This window comes from Heloderma suspectum, chromosome 2 (genome assembly GCF_057233095.1).
Source record: "Heloderma suspectum isolate Gila_16-S chromosome 2, 16-S_ref, whole genome shotgun sequence".
Taxonomy (NCBI): Eukaryota; Metazoa; Chordata; class Lepidosauria; order Squamata; family Helodermatidae; genus Heloderma; species Heloderma suspectum.
The window spans coordinates 220,446,915-220,465,040 of NC_139459.1; the positions used below are offsets into that span (position 1 = coordinate 220,446,915).

General features: G+C 43.8%; 1 protein-coding gene across 11 annotated transcripts in view; it reads right to left on the bottom strand.

Moving 5' to 3' along the window:
* Positions 1 to 18,126, bottom strand: part of RECQL5 (RecQ like helicase 5) — a 77,764-nt gene that overhangs the window by 10,168 nt on the left and 49,470 nt on the right. For all 11 annotated transcript variants that reach the window (XM_084838090.1, XM_084838093.1, XM_084838091.1 and 8 more), the window contains 6 exons: positions 13,299 to 13,517; positions 11,334 to 11,430; positions 10,508 to 10,544; positions 6,351 to 6,409; positions 4,042 to 4,115; positions 1,382 to 1,475 (listed from right to left, as the gene is read on the bottom strand). In XM_084838090.1, coding sequence (XP_084694216.1) covers positions 1,382 to 1,475; positions 4,042 to 4,115; positions 6,351 to 6,409; positions 10,508 to 10,544; positions 11,334 to 11,430; positions 13,299 to 13,517 — 580 coding nt within the window. The remainder of the gene's footprint in view (positions 1 to 1,381; positions 1,476 to 4,041; positions 4,116 to 6,350; positions 6,410 to 10,507; positions 10,545 to 11,333; positions 11,431 to 13,298; positions 13,518 to 18,126) is intronic.

Sequence of the window (18,126 nt, forward strand, 5' to 3'; positions counted from 1 at the left end):
AGAGACTGAAGCTGAAGCTCCAATATTTTGGCCACCTAATGCGAAGAGAAAACTCTCTGGAAAAGACCCTGACGCTGGGAAAGACCGAGGGCAAAAGGAGAAGGGGACGGCAGAGGATGAGATGGCTAGATAGCATCACTGATGCAATGAATATGGACTTGAGCACGCTTCGGGAGAGAGTGCAGGACAGGAAGGCCTGGCGTGCTATGGTCCATGGGGTCACGAATAGTCGGACACGACTGAACGACTGAACAACAACAACCACCTTGATGACTTTTTATCAGATAAGGTGATATACACATGTTAATATTAAATAAATAAAAATAAATAGATATAATTATATACAATTGCTGGGTCAAATAGGAATGTCTTAGCCTGGCTGTAAACCTTAACAAGTTATGTGCAGGCAGCACTAGGGAGAGCATTCCATAATTGGGAAAAACTACTGAAAAGGCCCTCTGTTTGGTCAACTGTTTTCACCTAACCTCTGATGATGGGACACCCGGAGAAGAGCCTCCAAACTTAAGGTAGGTTCAGGTAGAAGGTAGAGGTCCTTCAAATTCCCAAGTCCCAAGCCACCTATATTAATCTGCACTGAAGAGTGGTTTTGGACATTATACAGAAGGACCGGCAGCTGAATACACAATAATTTCAACGTTTAGTTGGTGACATTTCTCCACAATATCTGAAGGGGAACTTGCTTAACAACTGACTCTGAAGGTCAGAAGTGCAAGCTATCCCTGATTGAGGTCCTTGTACAGAGGGAGAAGCACATGAGAAGCACTACCAAATGAATGCAGAAGTGACTGTGCATTTGGCTGGTGGAGTGATGCACATCACCATAACACCAAAAGCCACTCTTAGACTGGATTTATTCACCTGGAAGGTCTCAAAAATACTTAGAATGCCTTAGCATCACCAGTCCACCCTTTGAACCTCTTCACACTGATCCTTTCAGCACCTCAACCATACTACTTTAAAAAATACCACTTAAAGCCATGAATTAGAGGCACTGGTATTGCTTGCCTTACAACATGGGATTGCTTGGAAGCTGTAGAATTTTTAAAAACCTACTGCGCTTTAGAAAATAAATTTTGTCAGTGGGTTGCCTTGTCTAAAAACTGCTGGAAGTGTCCTCAAAGTATACACCTGATCCTTAGTTGAGTTCTAGCCCACAGAAACTAAGGATCCATACAGACAAACACTCTTTTAACAAAGAAGACAAGGAGACAGGATGGAGTAAGCAGTGTTTCTCCATTAGACACACACAGGAAATATGCAGCCACTTTCCTTTGTGGAGCCACATAATTTAAATAGTCAAGGCATCAAGGAGAAGAATCCAAGCCCACTCTGTCCCTTAGAACCACCAACTGTTTCTTACCTTCTTTAGAACAGTTGCTTTGTACAGGTTTGCCATCTTACTCGTCCGGAAAGCCTCATATTCCATTTCCACAGCACATGCTAGAGGATCTGAGCTGAAACACACCCACGATTTGATCAACTGTGGCTTGATGTATTTCTCTAATGACAGAAGAAGTGCTCAACCGTTTCCTTTAAGGGTTGTTACTATGGAATCAGGGCTTCAGCAGCAGCGCCAACATTAAAATCTGGATGCAGGAGTACTGGATGCAGTAACCATGGGTAACATTTTTTTGTGATTGGAAGGTAGGACAGAAGACAAAGGGCCCAAGAACATGCTTTTTTCTCTAGAATATTTCTAGTCTATTGCTTAGGTACTTCTACAGCACTTCTCTATAGTTTCTGAATATTATTATTTGTACAGTATATTACTACCCCCTGGTGGGAACAAAAGTGAATTGCAATCTTTGGATCAGAGGAAGACAGGCCTAGCTGTAGGGGGATTCATTTTTAAATATATACACATTCTTGTACTAAAAAAAGTCTACACAGTAATGCAGGAATGACTGCACAAATACGTATTTTGGCTTCAATACAAGTATTGGAGACTTAATATTGTCAAAATGAGCATATTGTCAAAATAAGCTAAGAGCATACTAATTTTGGGTTTTAACTTGAAGTGTGACATTTAGCTTGAACTAGGCAACTTGCTGTTAAGTTCTGATCTACAGGTTATGATCAGTTTTTCCATAGCTCAAAATATGGTGATGGCATGCCTATTTATTTATGCTACTTATAGCCTCCCATTCAAAGCAACTTTCTCAGGGAAGCTTTAAAACAAAAATAGAAATGTGGAACAAAAATGATAAAATGAAACAACAAAATCTAAAACAAAAACCATAAAAGAAGAAATGTTTCTCCTCCTCCTATAATTTACTAAAAGGAAATATGGGATGTTAAAATGATATATATGGTATCTTACTGGATTGGCTCTGCAAGGTGGGAGTTGGGGGCACTGTGTTAGAGTGGCTCTGCTCCTACCTGCAGGGCCAATTCCAGACAGTAGTATTGGGGGATTCCTGTTCTACCAATGCCTACTAAGCTGTGGGGTGCCACAAGGTTCTATTCTAACCCCCATGCAGTTCAACATCTATATGAAGCTGTCGGGTGAGGTCATTAGGAGTTTTGGGATGGGATGTCACCAGGACACTGATGATGCTCAGCTCTACTTCTCCTTGTTATCAGAGTCAGCTGGGGAGGTGAAGGTGCTGGACCAGTGCCAGGAGGCTGTAATGGGCTGCATGATGGCTGATAAAGTGAAGCGAAATCCTGACAAGACGGAAGCTCTGTGGATTGGTGGTTCCCAAGTCCAGGAATTGGGTAAGCAACCTGTCCTGGATGGGGTTGCACTCTCCCTGAAAGAGCAGGTGCGCAGCTTGGGGGTACTCCTAGATCCAGTCCTGTCACTGGAGCCCCAGGTGGACTCTGTGGCCTGGAGTACTTGGGGCCAGCTTCGGTTGATCCACCAGCTACAGCCTTTCCTGAATGGGGATAACCTAGCCACAGTAGTGCATGCACTGGTAACTTCCCAATTAGACTACTGCAATGCACTTTATGTGGGGCTGCCCTTGAAGATGACTTGGAAGTCGCAGCTAGTGCAAAATGCGGCAGCTAGACTGTTGACCAGAACATCTCATAAAGAATTCAAGGTGCTGGTGATGACATTTAAAGTCCTAAGCAGCTTGGGACCTCAATATTTGAGGGCGTGCCCCTCCCTATATATACCTGCCTGAGGACTGGGATCAGTTGGAGGGGGCTTCCTCTGTGTCCCAACAGTGTGAGACATACATTATGGTGGGACGTAAGAGAGGGCCTTCTCTAGATACTACTGTTGACATCTTATTTATATTACTGGCAATACAGGAAGCATTTCAGACCACAACAATAAAAAGGTAAAACGTAAAGGTGTCCCCAAACAGTCGTGTCTGACTCTAGGGTGCGGTGCTCATCCCCGTTTCTAAGCCGAAGAGCCAGCGCTGTCCGAAGATGCTTCCGTGGTCATGTGGCCGGCATGACTGAACACCGAGGTGCATGGAACGCTGCTACCTTTCCCGCCGAAGCAGTACCTATTTATCTACTTGCAATTTCTTCCTTTCAAACTGCTAGGTTAGCAGGAGCTGGGACTGAAGATGGGAGCTCACTCTGTCACGCAGCACTCGGGTCTCGAACTGCTGACCTGCTGACCTTCCCGTCTGCAGTTCAGTGTCTTAACCACTAAGCCACTGCGGCCCCTGACCACAACAATACATTTGGCTAATACTGGTCATATCTAACATTAGGATAAGTTGTATACATCTCAATCCAGTGTGGGTGCAGTGCCTACATGTCTAGGAGCCCTATTTGCCCTGTTTTCTACCACCATCACCCTGAGTGCACAGGCATGCACATAGACAACACAAGGGGCTATTGCAGGAATGGGATGCTTGCATATGTAGTTCTGATGGCACATGAAGGAAGGACTGGATGAGGGAGATGGGAAGAGCACAAAGGTCTCTTATGCCATGCAATGGTCCTTTGTATTGCTTGCATATACACTCATTGCTGGCATTGGTGGGGCAGAGAAAAAAGAGTGCTATTGAACCCTGTGGGAGTCTTCCCCCAAACTGGATTATAACTTCCTACCCGTATCTCGTTGGTGCTGCTTGCTGGTTGCTGCTTAGTGCTTCTTCCAGCATCTTCAGGCAGTGTTCTCTAGCCTAAAATCAAGAGAACAAACGGAGCCCATTTCAGATTAAAAGAAACCTAAGGAGCATCTTACCTGTGGTTCTGGGGCAAGTACAGCTAATGTCTACCTGTTGCTTGTCTAGCCTCTCCTTAAAAAAGGGTAACCTATCGCTATGGTTCACCAATCAAAAAGTTCCTTTTAAAACACAGTGGCCCAGTTCATACAATCACTGCTGCCCACCGTACCGCATGCTGGCATGTGCCGGGTGGTTTTTGAATGTTCCGCAGCTCAGCACGTCGTCTGAACCCAGGTGGCAGGGGTTGTGTAAAGATTAAACAACCCTCGCATAATCCTAGAACAGTTATGTGAGGGTTGTTTAATCCTTGCACAACCCCTGCTGTCTGGGTTTGGATAATGTGACAAGCCGCAGCTTGAATATTCGAAATGGCCACCTGCATGTGCCCAGACATGCCACAGCCCACCATGGCTTAAATAAGCCATGGTGGGCTGTTTGATCATGTGAACTGGCTGTGAGTGTGCATGTGTGTATGTGTGTGTGTCTCTGAGAGAGACAGAGAGATAGAGATCAATTTTTTTTAGTCTACTTTCTGATGAATTAGATCACCAAAATCTGGCACACGATCTGGCACACAGTCCAAGGCACCCCAATAAGTAGAAAAATCTAAAACTGAAAACTAGACATTTTCACATTTCCCCTCAGAAATGGAGGACTAACAATGTACTTCAACATAGGGGTGGGACTATAGCTCAGTGGGTAGAGTACATGCTTTGCATGCAGAAGGTCCCAGGCAAAATCCCCGGCATCTCCAGGTAGGACTGAAAAAATTCCTGTCCGAAACCCTGGAGAGCTGTTGCCAGTCAGTGTTGAGAATTCCGGGCTAGATGGACCAATGGTCTGATTCAGTATAAGGCAGCATCCTGGGTTCCTAAATGGTTAAGGAAAGGCCACATGTGATGGTTAAATGTCCTAGACACCCTCATCATTAAATTTTGAAAGGAAGACATTTGAAGCCTCTCCCTGGAAATAGGAGCAGGGGAAGAACTGCATCCTTAAACAGTTGAGGTACTAAACTTCCAGAAAGCTAATATTTGGCCCACAGATAGTCCAAGCCACACTGACTAGTAAAAAAAAAAAAAGCCTGAAAATGGATATTTTGCAGCTCCCGGTGAAAATGTGCAGTATGAATTGTACCTTATAACAGAGGCCCGCATTCAAACATAGAGCAAACTAGACTGCACATGGGATGGAATGTTGGGGTGAAGGGTTCCATTGCCTCTTCAAGCTTGGATTTGCGGGACAGGACACCTTCATGCTTATCACAATGCAGATATTCAGGTGAACATCCAAATCTGCATCAGTCACACTGAAATGAAAGCTGCTTATGCACATTCATCACTCTTGCTGAACTAGAACACCTGTTTTACTAGTACAATGTATTTATTTACACTAGTAGGACAAAATAGTTGCTTTAAAAATCTTTCTAATTTACTAAACATAGCTGATATCATAACCAAGCTTTCCTCCTTCTCTCAAGACTAAATGCATACGTGCCCTTTAACCTTCTCTCATTTGAGTAATGAACTATGTTATAATATTTGCTCTTCGCCCTGCATTTTCTCCAGTTTATTGGTATCCCTAAAACACAGCAACTAAAACTGGACAGCATACTCCCATCATGTTCCTATTCCTGTACTATTCTTTCATATAGCTGTGCTGCAATCCCTTTAGTTAATGCATCCCAATAAACCACTATATTGCAAAAAATATATATTCCAGTGGTGGGGAACCTATGGCCCACAGCTAAATATCATGTTGATGCTTTCTCGGAGATGGTGGCAGCTACCCACCATTGGGGCTGGCGCTGGCTGTTGGGAGGGGAGAGAAAAGGGGTTGGTAGGAAGAGGGTGGCAGGGAAAGGGTGGCTCCACCCACCATCAGATGTGGCCCAATTGACTTTTCCCATGGGTTACTGGCCTTTCATAGAAAGATTCCCCACCCTTGTTTTGTTCCTCCAGCCCATGTTCATCTGTGCTATTTTCTTGCTAGTTATTCTGCACTTTGAACATTATTACCTAATCAGTTTGGTTTTAATTTTTGTGAACTGCCCAGAGAGTTTCAGCTATTGGGTGACATAGAAATGAAATGAATGAATGAATGAATGAATGAATAAATAAATCAGCTGTCAACAGAAAAGTAGCTTTGACTAAATTAACCTCTCTTGCAAAAATCACAGCTTCCTCTTACCTTCACTGTGATTCTGGCTATTTTCCTGCTGGCTGCATCCTTCAAGGGACAATCAGCATCTACCATGAGAGATGGATATACAAACTAAATTGTCAGTCTCCATGTTTTCTGACATGGTGCCTTACTTGCACAAGATGGGCAGATGAGTTTAAACTATACAAGATTCCAAGGTGGTAAGGTATATATTTTTTACCATTTCCACAAATCAATTCTCAATTTTCCATCTCTCCTTTCTGACATCGACAAAACAGGACTCTAAATCAAAGTGCTTCCAGATGGAGGGCTTCTAGCACTTCCTTATCATCACCCTCCCACTGTAACCTAAAAGGACAGTTACAATTTTCCCATATTTCGCGGGGGGGGGGGGGTTTATAATGCTTTTTTCGTGTACATCCTATGATGCTTCATTCACACCAGTGGGTGTGACACTGGTGTGGGTGGGGAAATTCCAATATACCTAGTGACACCTATTACTCAGCTATCTTTTAGGCACCAAGTGCAATCTGTCTTCTTTTTTTACACTTTCTTGGCAGATACAATTTTACTTGCAATTTTTATCTGCTGTTTTGCTTGCATTTTAGTTTTCAATTTGCTTTTGTATTTTATTCTTGAAGTTTTCAAGCAGCATGAAAGCCACCTTAAAGACCAAGTAGAGGAAAGGCAGAGTAAAAACCAGACAAATCCTGCTTCTCCATATGCCAGAAATGTATTCCTGAAAATTAAATGTCATGCAAGTCATAGAATCAAGGACACTCTCTTATACAGAGAAACTGTACTTTAGGTTTGGGAGAAAGTGATCATTAAGGTAAAATAAACTGATAATTCATAGTGAGGTGTCCCCAAAGCTCATAAAATTGATATGCAAATGCCATTATTAATTAATATGCAAATTAATTGCAATCATTGGGTTTGTGATAGATTTCCAGCATGGTACTTGGTACTGAACAAGTCTTTCACAATTTTTCTGTGAAAAAGGAAACAGATGCAGACAAATATTGACTTATCCAACATTTTTTTTTTTTGCCAAAGTTGGGTTTAAATCTAGTTTTCTTACAAATAAATCCATATTAAACTATGCTCTCTTTGGACTTCAGTTCAGTCAAACATAGAATCCTGGACTGTTTAGCTTCAAATACAGGTAGTGCTTGCTGTTGTGAAAGGGAAATTTCTAACTGTGAATTCCTGTTTTCTGTATCTTCTGGAGGGCATTCGAAGACATTTGGGTAGCCCCTCCCGGCGGTCAACAGGCAGGGTCCAATCCAACCAATCCTCTCCAGGGGGAGGGGCTATGCTGCCTTCCTAGACTGGACTAAAAAAAGTCCATAGCCCTGCAACCTTGTACTCCAAACTAGGAATAGTTTCCTTATAGGCAATTTCCTTATAGGCAGAAACCTATAAGGACATTGTAGGTACACTGACTTACCAGGGTGGGTGAAATGCCCTTCAGAAGATACAGAAAACAGACATTAATGGTAAGAATTTTCCTGTATCCCTTTCTCCTGTATCTTCTGGAGGGCATTCCAAGACATTCAGGATGTACCAAAGCAGTCCCACTCTGGGTGGATAAACAGTGTATCAATCAGTGTACACACACACTCTGTAGAACCCACCTGCCAAAGGCAACATCTGCCAACAAGATGTTGGCAGAGGCTGCCTTGTTGGCAGATGTCAATCTTATAATGCTTAGCAAAGGTGTGCAAGAAAGCCCAGATGGCCAACTTGCAAGTGGCTGTACTGGGTCAAGTGGCTGTAGTGGATTCCTGCTGCCAGGATGAAGGCAACCAATCTTGTTATCAGCCATCACAGACAGAAGCCTTAGCTAAAGCTTACAGAGAAGGTTTGGCTGAGGTGCAAGTTCCAGGGATTTTTTAGGCCACACCTGAAATCCTGATAGAAGGATTAATGGCTGAGGCTGAGTTTTAGTCACAGCTTTAGCACCAGAATGTAGCTATCAGACCATCCACCAGGGGAACGCCTGAACTCCTCAGAGTGTCATGAGGAATTCATATTTATTTATTTATTTCAAAACTGTAGCCATCTAAAGCAACCAACAGGCTCTTCTGCAGTCACATTTGGAAACTCCCCCCATGCTGGCCTCTCAGGGTTTGGGAGAGAGAAGCAGCACCCTAACACAATTGCTCCTCCTCTTACAGCAGCTTCAGAGAAAAAAGGCGGGAAAGTCCTCAGCTAGGAGGGAATTCTCTTGTCTTGGACCCTGATAGCCTACTGTCCCCCTGGTTTCTGAGGGGGAGTGTGTATAAAACTCTCCACAGAAAAAGGGGTTCTGAAGCTATTTTGTTTCCTCACCAGAAAGGTCACCCCTCCTTGTTTCTGAGGGAGGAGAGGGTCTTAAAAGTCTTCTCAGAAATAAGTACTGGAACTCTTTGGGTTCTTCACCAGAGAGTTTGCTATCCTTTCTGCTTTTGAGAGGGGAGTTAACCTCTTAATGTACTTATGTATAGCCCCCTCTATTCTGGACTGACAAGATTGGGGGGGGATCCCTAAGCCCCAACTTTGTGAAAACACTGTGAGGGGAAATCAGAGGAGCTCCCCTTGGAGGAGCTGTAGGAAGCCGGCATCCTTGTTCGCTCTTTTTGTGGCCCAATCTGCCCCTGGAACAGGGAGAAATGCCTTTTTTTTTTTTTTGCCTTATGGGTCTTCTGCACCCCTGAATGGGACAGTGAATAGCTGGGCTTCTCACCTTCCTCTGGATGTGAAACTGTGCACTTAATTTCCTGTGCCACTATCTGTTTGACTAAAGAAGAAAACGGGTGGGCCTGAACACCACTCAAGTCTGGCAGCCATTGGGAAGAACAGGAGAGGGCCCCATAGACTCACCCCTGCTGGACCCTTCACTGGGTCTGCCAATCGCTGCTGACTCACCCCTGCTGCTGCCTCCTCTCACTCCCCTGTGGCTCCTATTGCTCCCACTGTGCAAACTAGCCCTGCCTCGGTCGCAGGCTAGAGACTGACGTCGGGGGGAAGACAATGGAGCACAACCTGCACCCCTAATCCACGACAGGGAGGGGAGGGGCACTGCTCTTCGTGGCGCTCTTTGCCCAATGGTCTGCTTCATCCCAGGTGGGAGAGCGAGGGAAGAGCAGCAACAGTGCAAGCACTTTTCACGCCAAAATGAAGAGAACAGCCCAACCCACCTGGTTATGGAGAGCAAGGGCAGGGTTCCAAGAGTCCAGGCGCACCTTGCACCAAAGCAGAGGGCAAAGCCCAACAGCCCAGCTTCTTCCCGGGTAGGGAGAGCTTGGGGCCTGCCTTGATCTTGCAGTGCTGTGAGCTTGGGCCCTACCTGCCCAGGTAGGGTGGCACGGCTCCTAATGTCCACTCTGGTGACTGCCTCAGCATGTAATGGCGGCTGGTGGGTAAGGAGATGCCCTTCCTCACAAAAAATCACTGCAGCACCCAAGGATGCTCCCTCCAATGAAGCCCAATCTCAATTTCTAACAGAAAAAGTTGAGGGAGAGGAGAGGAGAGGAGAGGAGAGGAGAGGAGAGGAGAGGAGAGGAGAGGAGAGGAGAGAAAAGAAAAACTGACAAACTAATCTGAAAAATAAAAAGACCTAAACTGCTGAACTCTCAAGAGCTCAGCGAAGACCCTATTTAACCGATACTAGGCAGAGCCGGTCTGAGAAGGCAGTGTAGCCCCTCCCCCTGGACAGGATTGTTTGGATTGGACCCTGCCCGTCGACCTGTGGGAGGGGCCAACCCAAATGTCTTGGAATGAGAGCCAGTGTGGTGTAGTGGCAAGAGTGCTGGACTGGGAGCCAGCAGATCTGGGTTCTAGTCCCCACTCGGCCATGGAAGCTCACTGGGTGACTTTGGGCCAGCCACAGACTCTCAGCCCAACCTACCTCACAGGGTTGTTGTTGTGAGGATAAAATGGAGAGGAGGAGGATTATGTACACTGCCTTGGGTTCCTTATGGGAGGAAGAAAGGCGGGATATAAATGGAATCAATGAATGAATGCCCTCCAGAAGATACAGGAGAACAACTTTCTAGCATCCATTAGACACTCTGCAACAAAAATGCCTCAACAGCATAAGCAGCCAATACTGTATGAATGGTAACTATATATTCTTCAAAAGGGATAATGAAAACCTTGTCTAAAAACACTCTGATCTATGGAATAATGCAGAAATTTACCTGGAGGGACAAAGTTATCCTTTGCGGGTTCTTTTCCCTGAATGAAGTCAAAAGGAGGAAAATCAGATGTATACATCAGAAAAATGTAAGAGGACTAGAGGGAACACAAAATATACCATATGCCAGTTTTGATTTAGAGTCTGAGCCTTGTACCTAGAAGACTGATTAAAGCTCCCATGTTTACTTAACAGTTTTTACTCTAAGCCAAAGCCGGCTAATTCTTTGCTAAATAGGGACAGTTACTAGTTAAGACTTATAAGGATCCTTCAGAGTAACTGGCAATTACAGTAATTTTTCCCTAGATCTCGCTTTTGCTGTGGGAACATCAGAATCCAAGGAAAGCCATCCACTGCCATCCCACATTCCCTGTTCTATACAGATGGTATTTGTCTTCAGAAGATGACTGAGTGGACAATATTCTAATCACATAGAAAGGATGATGAAACCTTGTAAACTCCCCTCATTGAGCACCTGGTGGTAAAGCATTGCAGGAATTAAGAAAAAATTGTATCATCCTACCACTAACAGAGAAAAACCAAAACAAGGCCCAGACTCAAGCGCAGGCAATACACACAAGGTGTTCTTTAGGAACTGAATGGTTTTCCACATATTAGCATGACTACGTGATACAGACATGATGGCTTGCATCATTTTTACTTATACTTGGGCTGTAATCCTATACATACTTACCTGGAAGTAAGTCCCATTGAACCTAGTGGGGTTATTTCTAAGTAGACACATACAGGGTTACACTACCTATCTAGCTAAACACATCACCCACTTGTTGAGAGAGCCTCTGCCTCCTGCAGAAAGGCTACCAACTTACCTTGCGCAAATTCATCTGTTTCTTATAAAAGTTGTTCCATTCTTTTTTCTGATTGTCTTCATTAGCTTCAGCCACACTCCCACAGTCTTCACCATACCTAAACATTAACTCAGAAAAAGTTGGAAAGTGAACAGGAAAGGCACATAAAATGACTTCACATAATCTAGCAACTAGATCACAGTATGTCAGAAGACTGGGCCCAGATCTACAGCCAGACTTCCTTGCAAGCTAGGACCACCAGATTTCCCAGTACAGCCTTAAATCAAATTTGGAGTCTTTTATTTCCTCATAACCAACAGTGACTTCTATATTCCTTTCACCAAGTCCAAGTATCTGTGTGCATATGAATTGTCAGTATCGGAAACATACATGTTATGTTTACAAAAGTTATTTGTAAATTCAGAAGCTCTCACTTACTTATAATGAGCACTTTCCTTATAAAAAAACACACCTTGCGTAAAAGAGTAAATTTATAGATGAGCTTTTGCAGGATATCAAAGTATAGAAAAATTACTAACATGAACTAAATGGCTGGTATTTTTTCTTTGCTTGTTTAATAAGGATTAAGGATGTTAATGGTATGCAATGAACAAGGGGTACCAAAGAGGTATAACATATACAGCAAACTATTTTGTTTAATGGGGAAGTGAAGAATAGCTGAAACTTATTCTAACATTTGGTTTTAATGTTTCTGCTGGACACCAGAACAAAATACCAGGGAAGAAACAGAATAAGGGCACAATCCAGCCAATGTTAAGCATTTTCAGATCTCATTGTTTCCAGCGAGACATGCTTAGCTCAGGCATGCTTAACTTTCCCACTGAAATCCCAAGTCATTTTCTTACTGGACACCAGATGGGTTTTTCTGAGAAAATTATCATGCTGCTAGTGAGCAGCTTCTGGGGGATAATTAGAGACGACAGGGAAAGTGATGCATGTCTGAGGCACTTGGAGCCAGGGAAGGCAGTGTCTTGCTACTTGAGGCATATGCAGTCTCCCTGTTCCTCTTCTTGGGGCTCCTCCCTTCCATTGATTAAGTGGGTGGAAAGTAAGCAAAATAATTTCCAGCCTTGAAAAGAAGGAGGGCTGCTGATGCCGCCTATTGTTATCTGCGTGCACTTGTGTATGTGTTGGGGCGGGCAGGAGACACAAAACTCCAAACACTCTTGAGGGCCAATTTCACGTTTTGTTAACCCAAGACAGCTGCATCAATATATATCCATTTTTGTGAACCGCCCAGAGAGCTTCGGCTATTGGGCGGTATAGAAATGAAATGAATGAATGAATAAATAAATAAATAAATATTAACCACACAAAAGCATTTATGCCACAATTTTAATCCAGCATTTTCTTTTTAACTTATTTTCTGTTGGTCCTTTTGATCGTGAAGTGCAGCACCAACCAGCAGGCCTTTACACAACTATACTCTGCTCTATAGCTGATTCATGAAGGGGCTGTGGATTCTGAGGTCATTCATTTGGCCCAATGTGTGTGTGGTAGGGGTGATGATCCTGGACCGTTGTCCTCAAGTACAAGGAAAATAGTAGTCAGAAACAACAAGCAGAAAAAGGCAACTAAAATGATCAAGGGGCTGGAGCAACTTCTTTATGAGGAAAGGTTACATCTGGGACTATTTAGCCTAGAAAAAAGGCAAGTAAGACTTATATAAGTTATATGCTACCTCCAGTATCAGAGGCGGTATGCCTTTGTAAACCAGTTGCTGGGGAACACAAGCCAGAGGGTGCCACTGCACTCATATTTTGCTTGTGGGTTTCCTACAGGCAGCTGGTTGGCCACTGAGCAAACAAAATGCTGGACTAGATGGACCCTTGGTCTGATCCAGCATGGTTTTTCTTATGTTCTTAACAACTGAGCCTCCCATAGGGGAACAAAGAGGAAAAATCTTTACAGTTGCCAATCGAACTTGCTACAGCTTCTGCCAAAGTCAGTTTAGCAAATGCATACCTTCCGTAGCCTTTCTTTCCTCCTTCATACAGGTCGGGGTCATAGGCATTCCAAGAAGAAGCAGAGGGTCCAATGCAGGTTCTGCTCCAGCTATTGGTACTGCGCTGTAGTGCCTCTACCTGCTTTTTCACGGCTGCTGCATTCTTACAGTAATCACAGCACTTGTTGCATTGTGGTTTGGCATCCCCGAAGTAGATGGCTATTGCAGCATGACGACAACTAAGAGGCAAGAAGAGAGTAACATTATTTTGTGAAAAGGGGGCAGCTGAAGTTATGGTGGTGCTCAAACAACGAAGACCCATAGGATAAGGAGAGACTGTCACAATGGGCATCATTTGCTTTCCAAAGTTTCTAGGTAACTGAAATTTGCTGGCATATAATTTTGGAATGTTTTGAGTACACAGTTTGGTAACCACATATGGTTTGTTGACAGCCCCTCCTACCAGCTTTTAACCAGAAGTTATGACAAATATTCCAAAGGAATTTAAAGAGTTACACTTTACCCTCGTTTTAGGGTTGGTTCACAATGTCCTTTTCCCCTTCCACACAAGCAGTTGCAAATGTCTTCAGGCATTTACTGAGGAGGAGAAACACTGTGGCGCACAACTTCTTATCTCCATGAGAGGGCAGGCTTGCGAGTGCCCAAAGATGGATTGCAACTGCTTGTGTGTACAGAAAAGGGTGGCATGAACCAGTCCTTCTGGTGTTTGGGCAAAAGAATTCCGTTGGGAGAGGATGGGCCATACTTGCTGGAAACATACAACTTCCAATGCAGATTATTAACTAACTGACATCCTCCTTTTGATGCTTGCCTTTTAGTACAAGTTCTTCACAACATGGCAAGTTACTGTTTTACAGAAGTGTCCTGAAACGTTCTGTTCCTCATGTTTAGTTTCAGGCTCTACTGAATATCACAGTAGTAGTTAGAGACTCTCTCTCTCTCTTCCACCTCATTCTGCACAACAAAACATTGAAGCCCAGCCTATCAGTGCAGTTCTTGAAAATCTTCCTTCTTGCTATCACAGTTTCAAATAGTGTCTTTTTGTTTACATTCTAAAACCTGTAACATAAGAAAGACAAACCACTCATCAAGAACACGATAGTACTACAAAGCCAGTTTGCCACTCCTGTTGGCGTCTTCACTCTTGCATTTCCTGTAATATGCACAATATTCACAGGAAAATCTTAACTTGCATTCTCAATGCCCACATGTACTTTCTTTTCAAACCTCAAGGAAAGACTCCAGAGCTGGATTTGACCCCATCTATGTATTATTCTAAACAGATTATAACTGAAAGCAATTTGAAATATTCCCAATCATTTAAAAACAAACCTAATGTCTTTGATTTGAACATAGGATTATTATCTGTGCTGTTCTTCCCCAATGGGTGATGAAGAATAACACTCAATCCCTGACAGAAAGAGGTCAAGAATCCCAGCAGAGTATCTCGTGGCATTTTAAAAATGACACAACAAATGTTTCCTGCTGCCCCAGTTATATTCTGTCACAGGCAATGGAAAGGGAGGTGTCAAACAGAAAACCTTCCTAGAGCTGGCAGCTTTGAGAGTGCAGCAAGCAAAACAAGCAACTGTCTGTGCTAAAACAGGAAGGGCTGGTACCCTCAGGTAGAGAGAGCTGAGCCAGTGCCAGTTACTGTGCTGTGAGCTCCAGGTCACTGTCTGCAGAAAGTGAGGGTGGGGAACTGAAGGATGTGACAAAGCTATCTTTATAATCCTTCAAAATGGTACTGACTCACATCACTCTTGGGCTTAAAGAAAGCACTCTTTTCACAACCACTGAAAGACTATCATGTCTAATTTTTCCTCCATGCCTTGCCAGAAACTGCTTATATTGCCCAGCTAGAAATGCCAAGGGTCTCTAGCAAGTTATTCCTTTGTTTTTCAGAACAGGAGAAAAACAAAATATAATTCCATCATGCTTGAGGCACAACTTTTGTTTTTTAGTTAACAATAACTCATAAATCAAACTTTTCAACAACTCCTCAATATGGCTTCCAATATAGCAAACAAAGAATTCCATATGTATAGCTAAATACATACCCTAATGGAAAAAAATATACACCACTGGCTGGTGAAAGTATAGGCAATATTTTAGCCAGTAGTGGTGGTGATGCTGGTGGGGCTATGTTTTAACCGTCACAGAGGGCCAATCTAAATGGAAATGCTCTGTGAAGCTATTTGGGCAAAATTCACATTTTCACAGAATTGAATTAGCTCTTTCCACAGTACATGCAGTGCTGTATTCCTCCGCTTTTGCGGTGTATACGGGAACTGAAGCCACATTAGTTGGGGTGGGGTGGGCGAGTCTCACCACAAGTAGAAATGAACATCAGCAATTGTGTAGGTGCAGGGCAGCCAATGAGCGGAGGCTTGCTCCCCCTCCCTCGCATGTTCAACGAAGTGCAATGGAGGACTTGCTTATGAGTAGACGTTCATGACAAACCCCACATTCACACACACATTTATGATGCGGGCAGGCAAGCAGGAGCTGCTGCTGCTGCCGCCCGGAGACTGAGCAGAATGAGCAGGAGTGTGAGAGGTGCTGAGAGCAGACAGCGTGAAACCAGCGAGGGGGGAGAGCGACTAGCACATTGTCTTTGATGTATATTAACAGCCCAATTAACAGGCTCCCCCCCTGCCCTAAACAAACATGGGCTCAATGAAGTGCTTCTGAATACATGTTCATGAAAATCACCCACCCTGGCAATCACTCTTTCTTAGCTGCGTTGCTTCGAATCAACAGGCATCCACCGTTTCTCAGCTGTGCTCTTTCGCAGCTGCACAGCTTCAAAACAGCAGGGCTGGATCCTCGCCCCCCGCCGAGCCCAATGACTATTTAAAATGAGAGGTAGCAACTGAGCCAGCGTTTCTCAGCTGTGCTCCTTCATAGCTGCACAGTTTCAAAACAGTGGGGCTGGCAAAGTGGAACTGGAGGCAATGAGTTACTCCCGAGTAGACATGTTTACCCCTCTGCTCACCCCTCTCCCTTGCCCCATGCTACTTTCCCTTCCACCAATCAGCACCACTTCCACCAGCCCGCGCTGAAGCCAGCTGAGGTCATATGGACTCCTGAACAGCACTGAAGCCACTGTGACAGGAAAATCTAACACAAAATGAGTTTGAAAAAAAAAAACAGATTTAGGGCAAGAAACACCGGGCTAGCTATAGAGAGCAGCATGCGTCATCTGACACTATCCATTTGGGGGTGGAGTAGAACTGGAGTAAAAGCCCCATGTAGATGGGGCCAGACTCAATCTCTGGCAGTTTGATTATGAAAGATATCTGCCAGAGATGCTAGAAAACCGATGACCTGTCAGGATCACTGGCTAGTTACTTGACTAGAATGAACCATTGTTCTGACTTAGAATAACTAGGACAGCATGTTGGTGAATGCAGACCTTTTACTCATGCCATAAGCAGAGCAAGCTCTCTCTAAAGTGGGATGTTTATACAGGGGCCTAAATAGAGGGGGACAGAAGGAAGGAGAGGGTCTGATGGTAGACACTACCCTTGCAGATAAACAGCAAGAAATTATAATCACCACCTACATCCCTCCCAATACCACCCCCTCCAAATTCCCCTGGCCTTGGACTAAGCATACATGCTTCTTTCATACCACTAAGAAATATCCCCACTACCAGAGGACAGTGCATAGCCTTAGGCAAAACAATTTCATTAAGAGTGTAGGGCTGAGTAGTACTCAGCCAACACAAGGAGCCACTAGGTGGGGCAACTCAAGGGAGAATGTCTCGAACTTTCAGGCTGCTGTACCAGCTTCCCCAGGTCTTGGTAGGGATGTTTGGTAGGGATGTTGGAAGAATCTGGCTGGGGAGTAGAGTTCCATGAGCTTTCATCGACTTGGCCTGCCAGACTCCGTTCTGTCTTCTGCTAGTTGGCCCAACTCAACCTGCAGCAAGTTGGGCCAGGTAGCATATTTTGGGTGTTTTTAAATTTGCATAAGTTATGGCCATAATGCAAATTTTGGACGTAGTTTGCACAACTCATGCACATTTGTGCAATTTGTGGCTGTAATTTGTGCAAATCTCTATTTACACAAATTATTGTCAAGACCCCCAAAATTAGGTTAAAAGCCCCCGGAATTCAGGAAAACTGTGCAGCTTGGCTTGCAAAAGCAAGCCAAGTCTGGAACACCACAGAAGTCCAGTGAGCCTCAAAAGGACCAGATTTCCCAGCAATGGACATCCCTAGTCTTCAGATGCAAATGGAGGCATTCATTGACTCTGATCCCAGTTCCCTCCCTCCTGTGGATCTTCAGAAAATTCTGTCTTTTCATGCTGACCTGCATTACTGTAGGGATGATGAATCTCTGCCGCTTTAACTTGGTTTTAAAGTTTTCACTGTGTACCTTTTATATATTTAAATGTATAACCAGCCCTATTTTCAAGGGTTCAGATAGGGATTAACCTTCATTCAACAAAGGTCCTGCATTTTTGCTTTATGCTATCTGATTAGGTAGGTGTTTCCAAATGTCATGAGAAACCCACCCTTGCTTAAAACCCTCCTTTTGAGGTAGGCAGATATTACTTAAAGTTTACAGAAAAATAACAAAATAGCCCTGTCCACAACCTCAATTTTAAACTATTCAGAACACTGACTTTAATGTAAAAAAGCTACTGAAAAAACTAAAGGTGTTTCGACTTTTTGAAGGGATATCCTTGAGGAAAAACATTCAAATGTTTCCATATATTGTAAGTACAAGAGGCATATTCCAGTTTTCTCATTCCACTTCCTTTACTGTTGGCTTCTTCAAAGAACAGCTGATTCTTTCTCTGAAGCTGATAAAGTA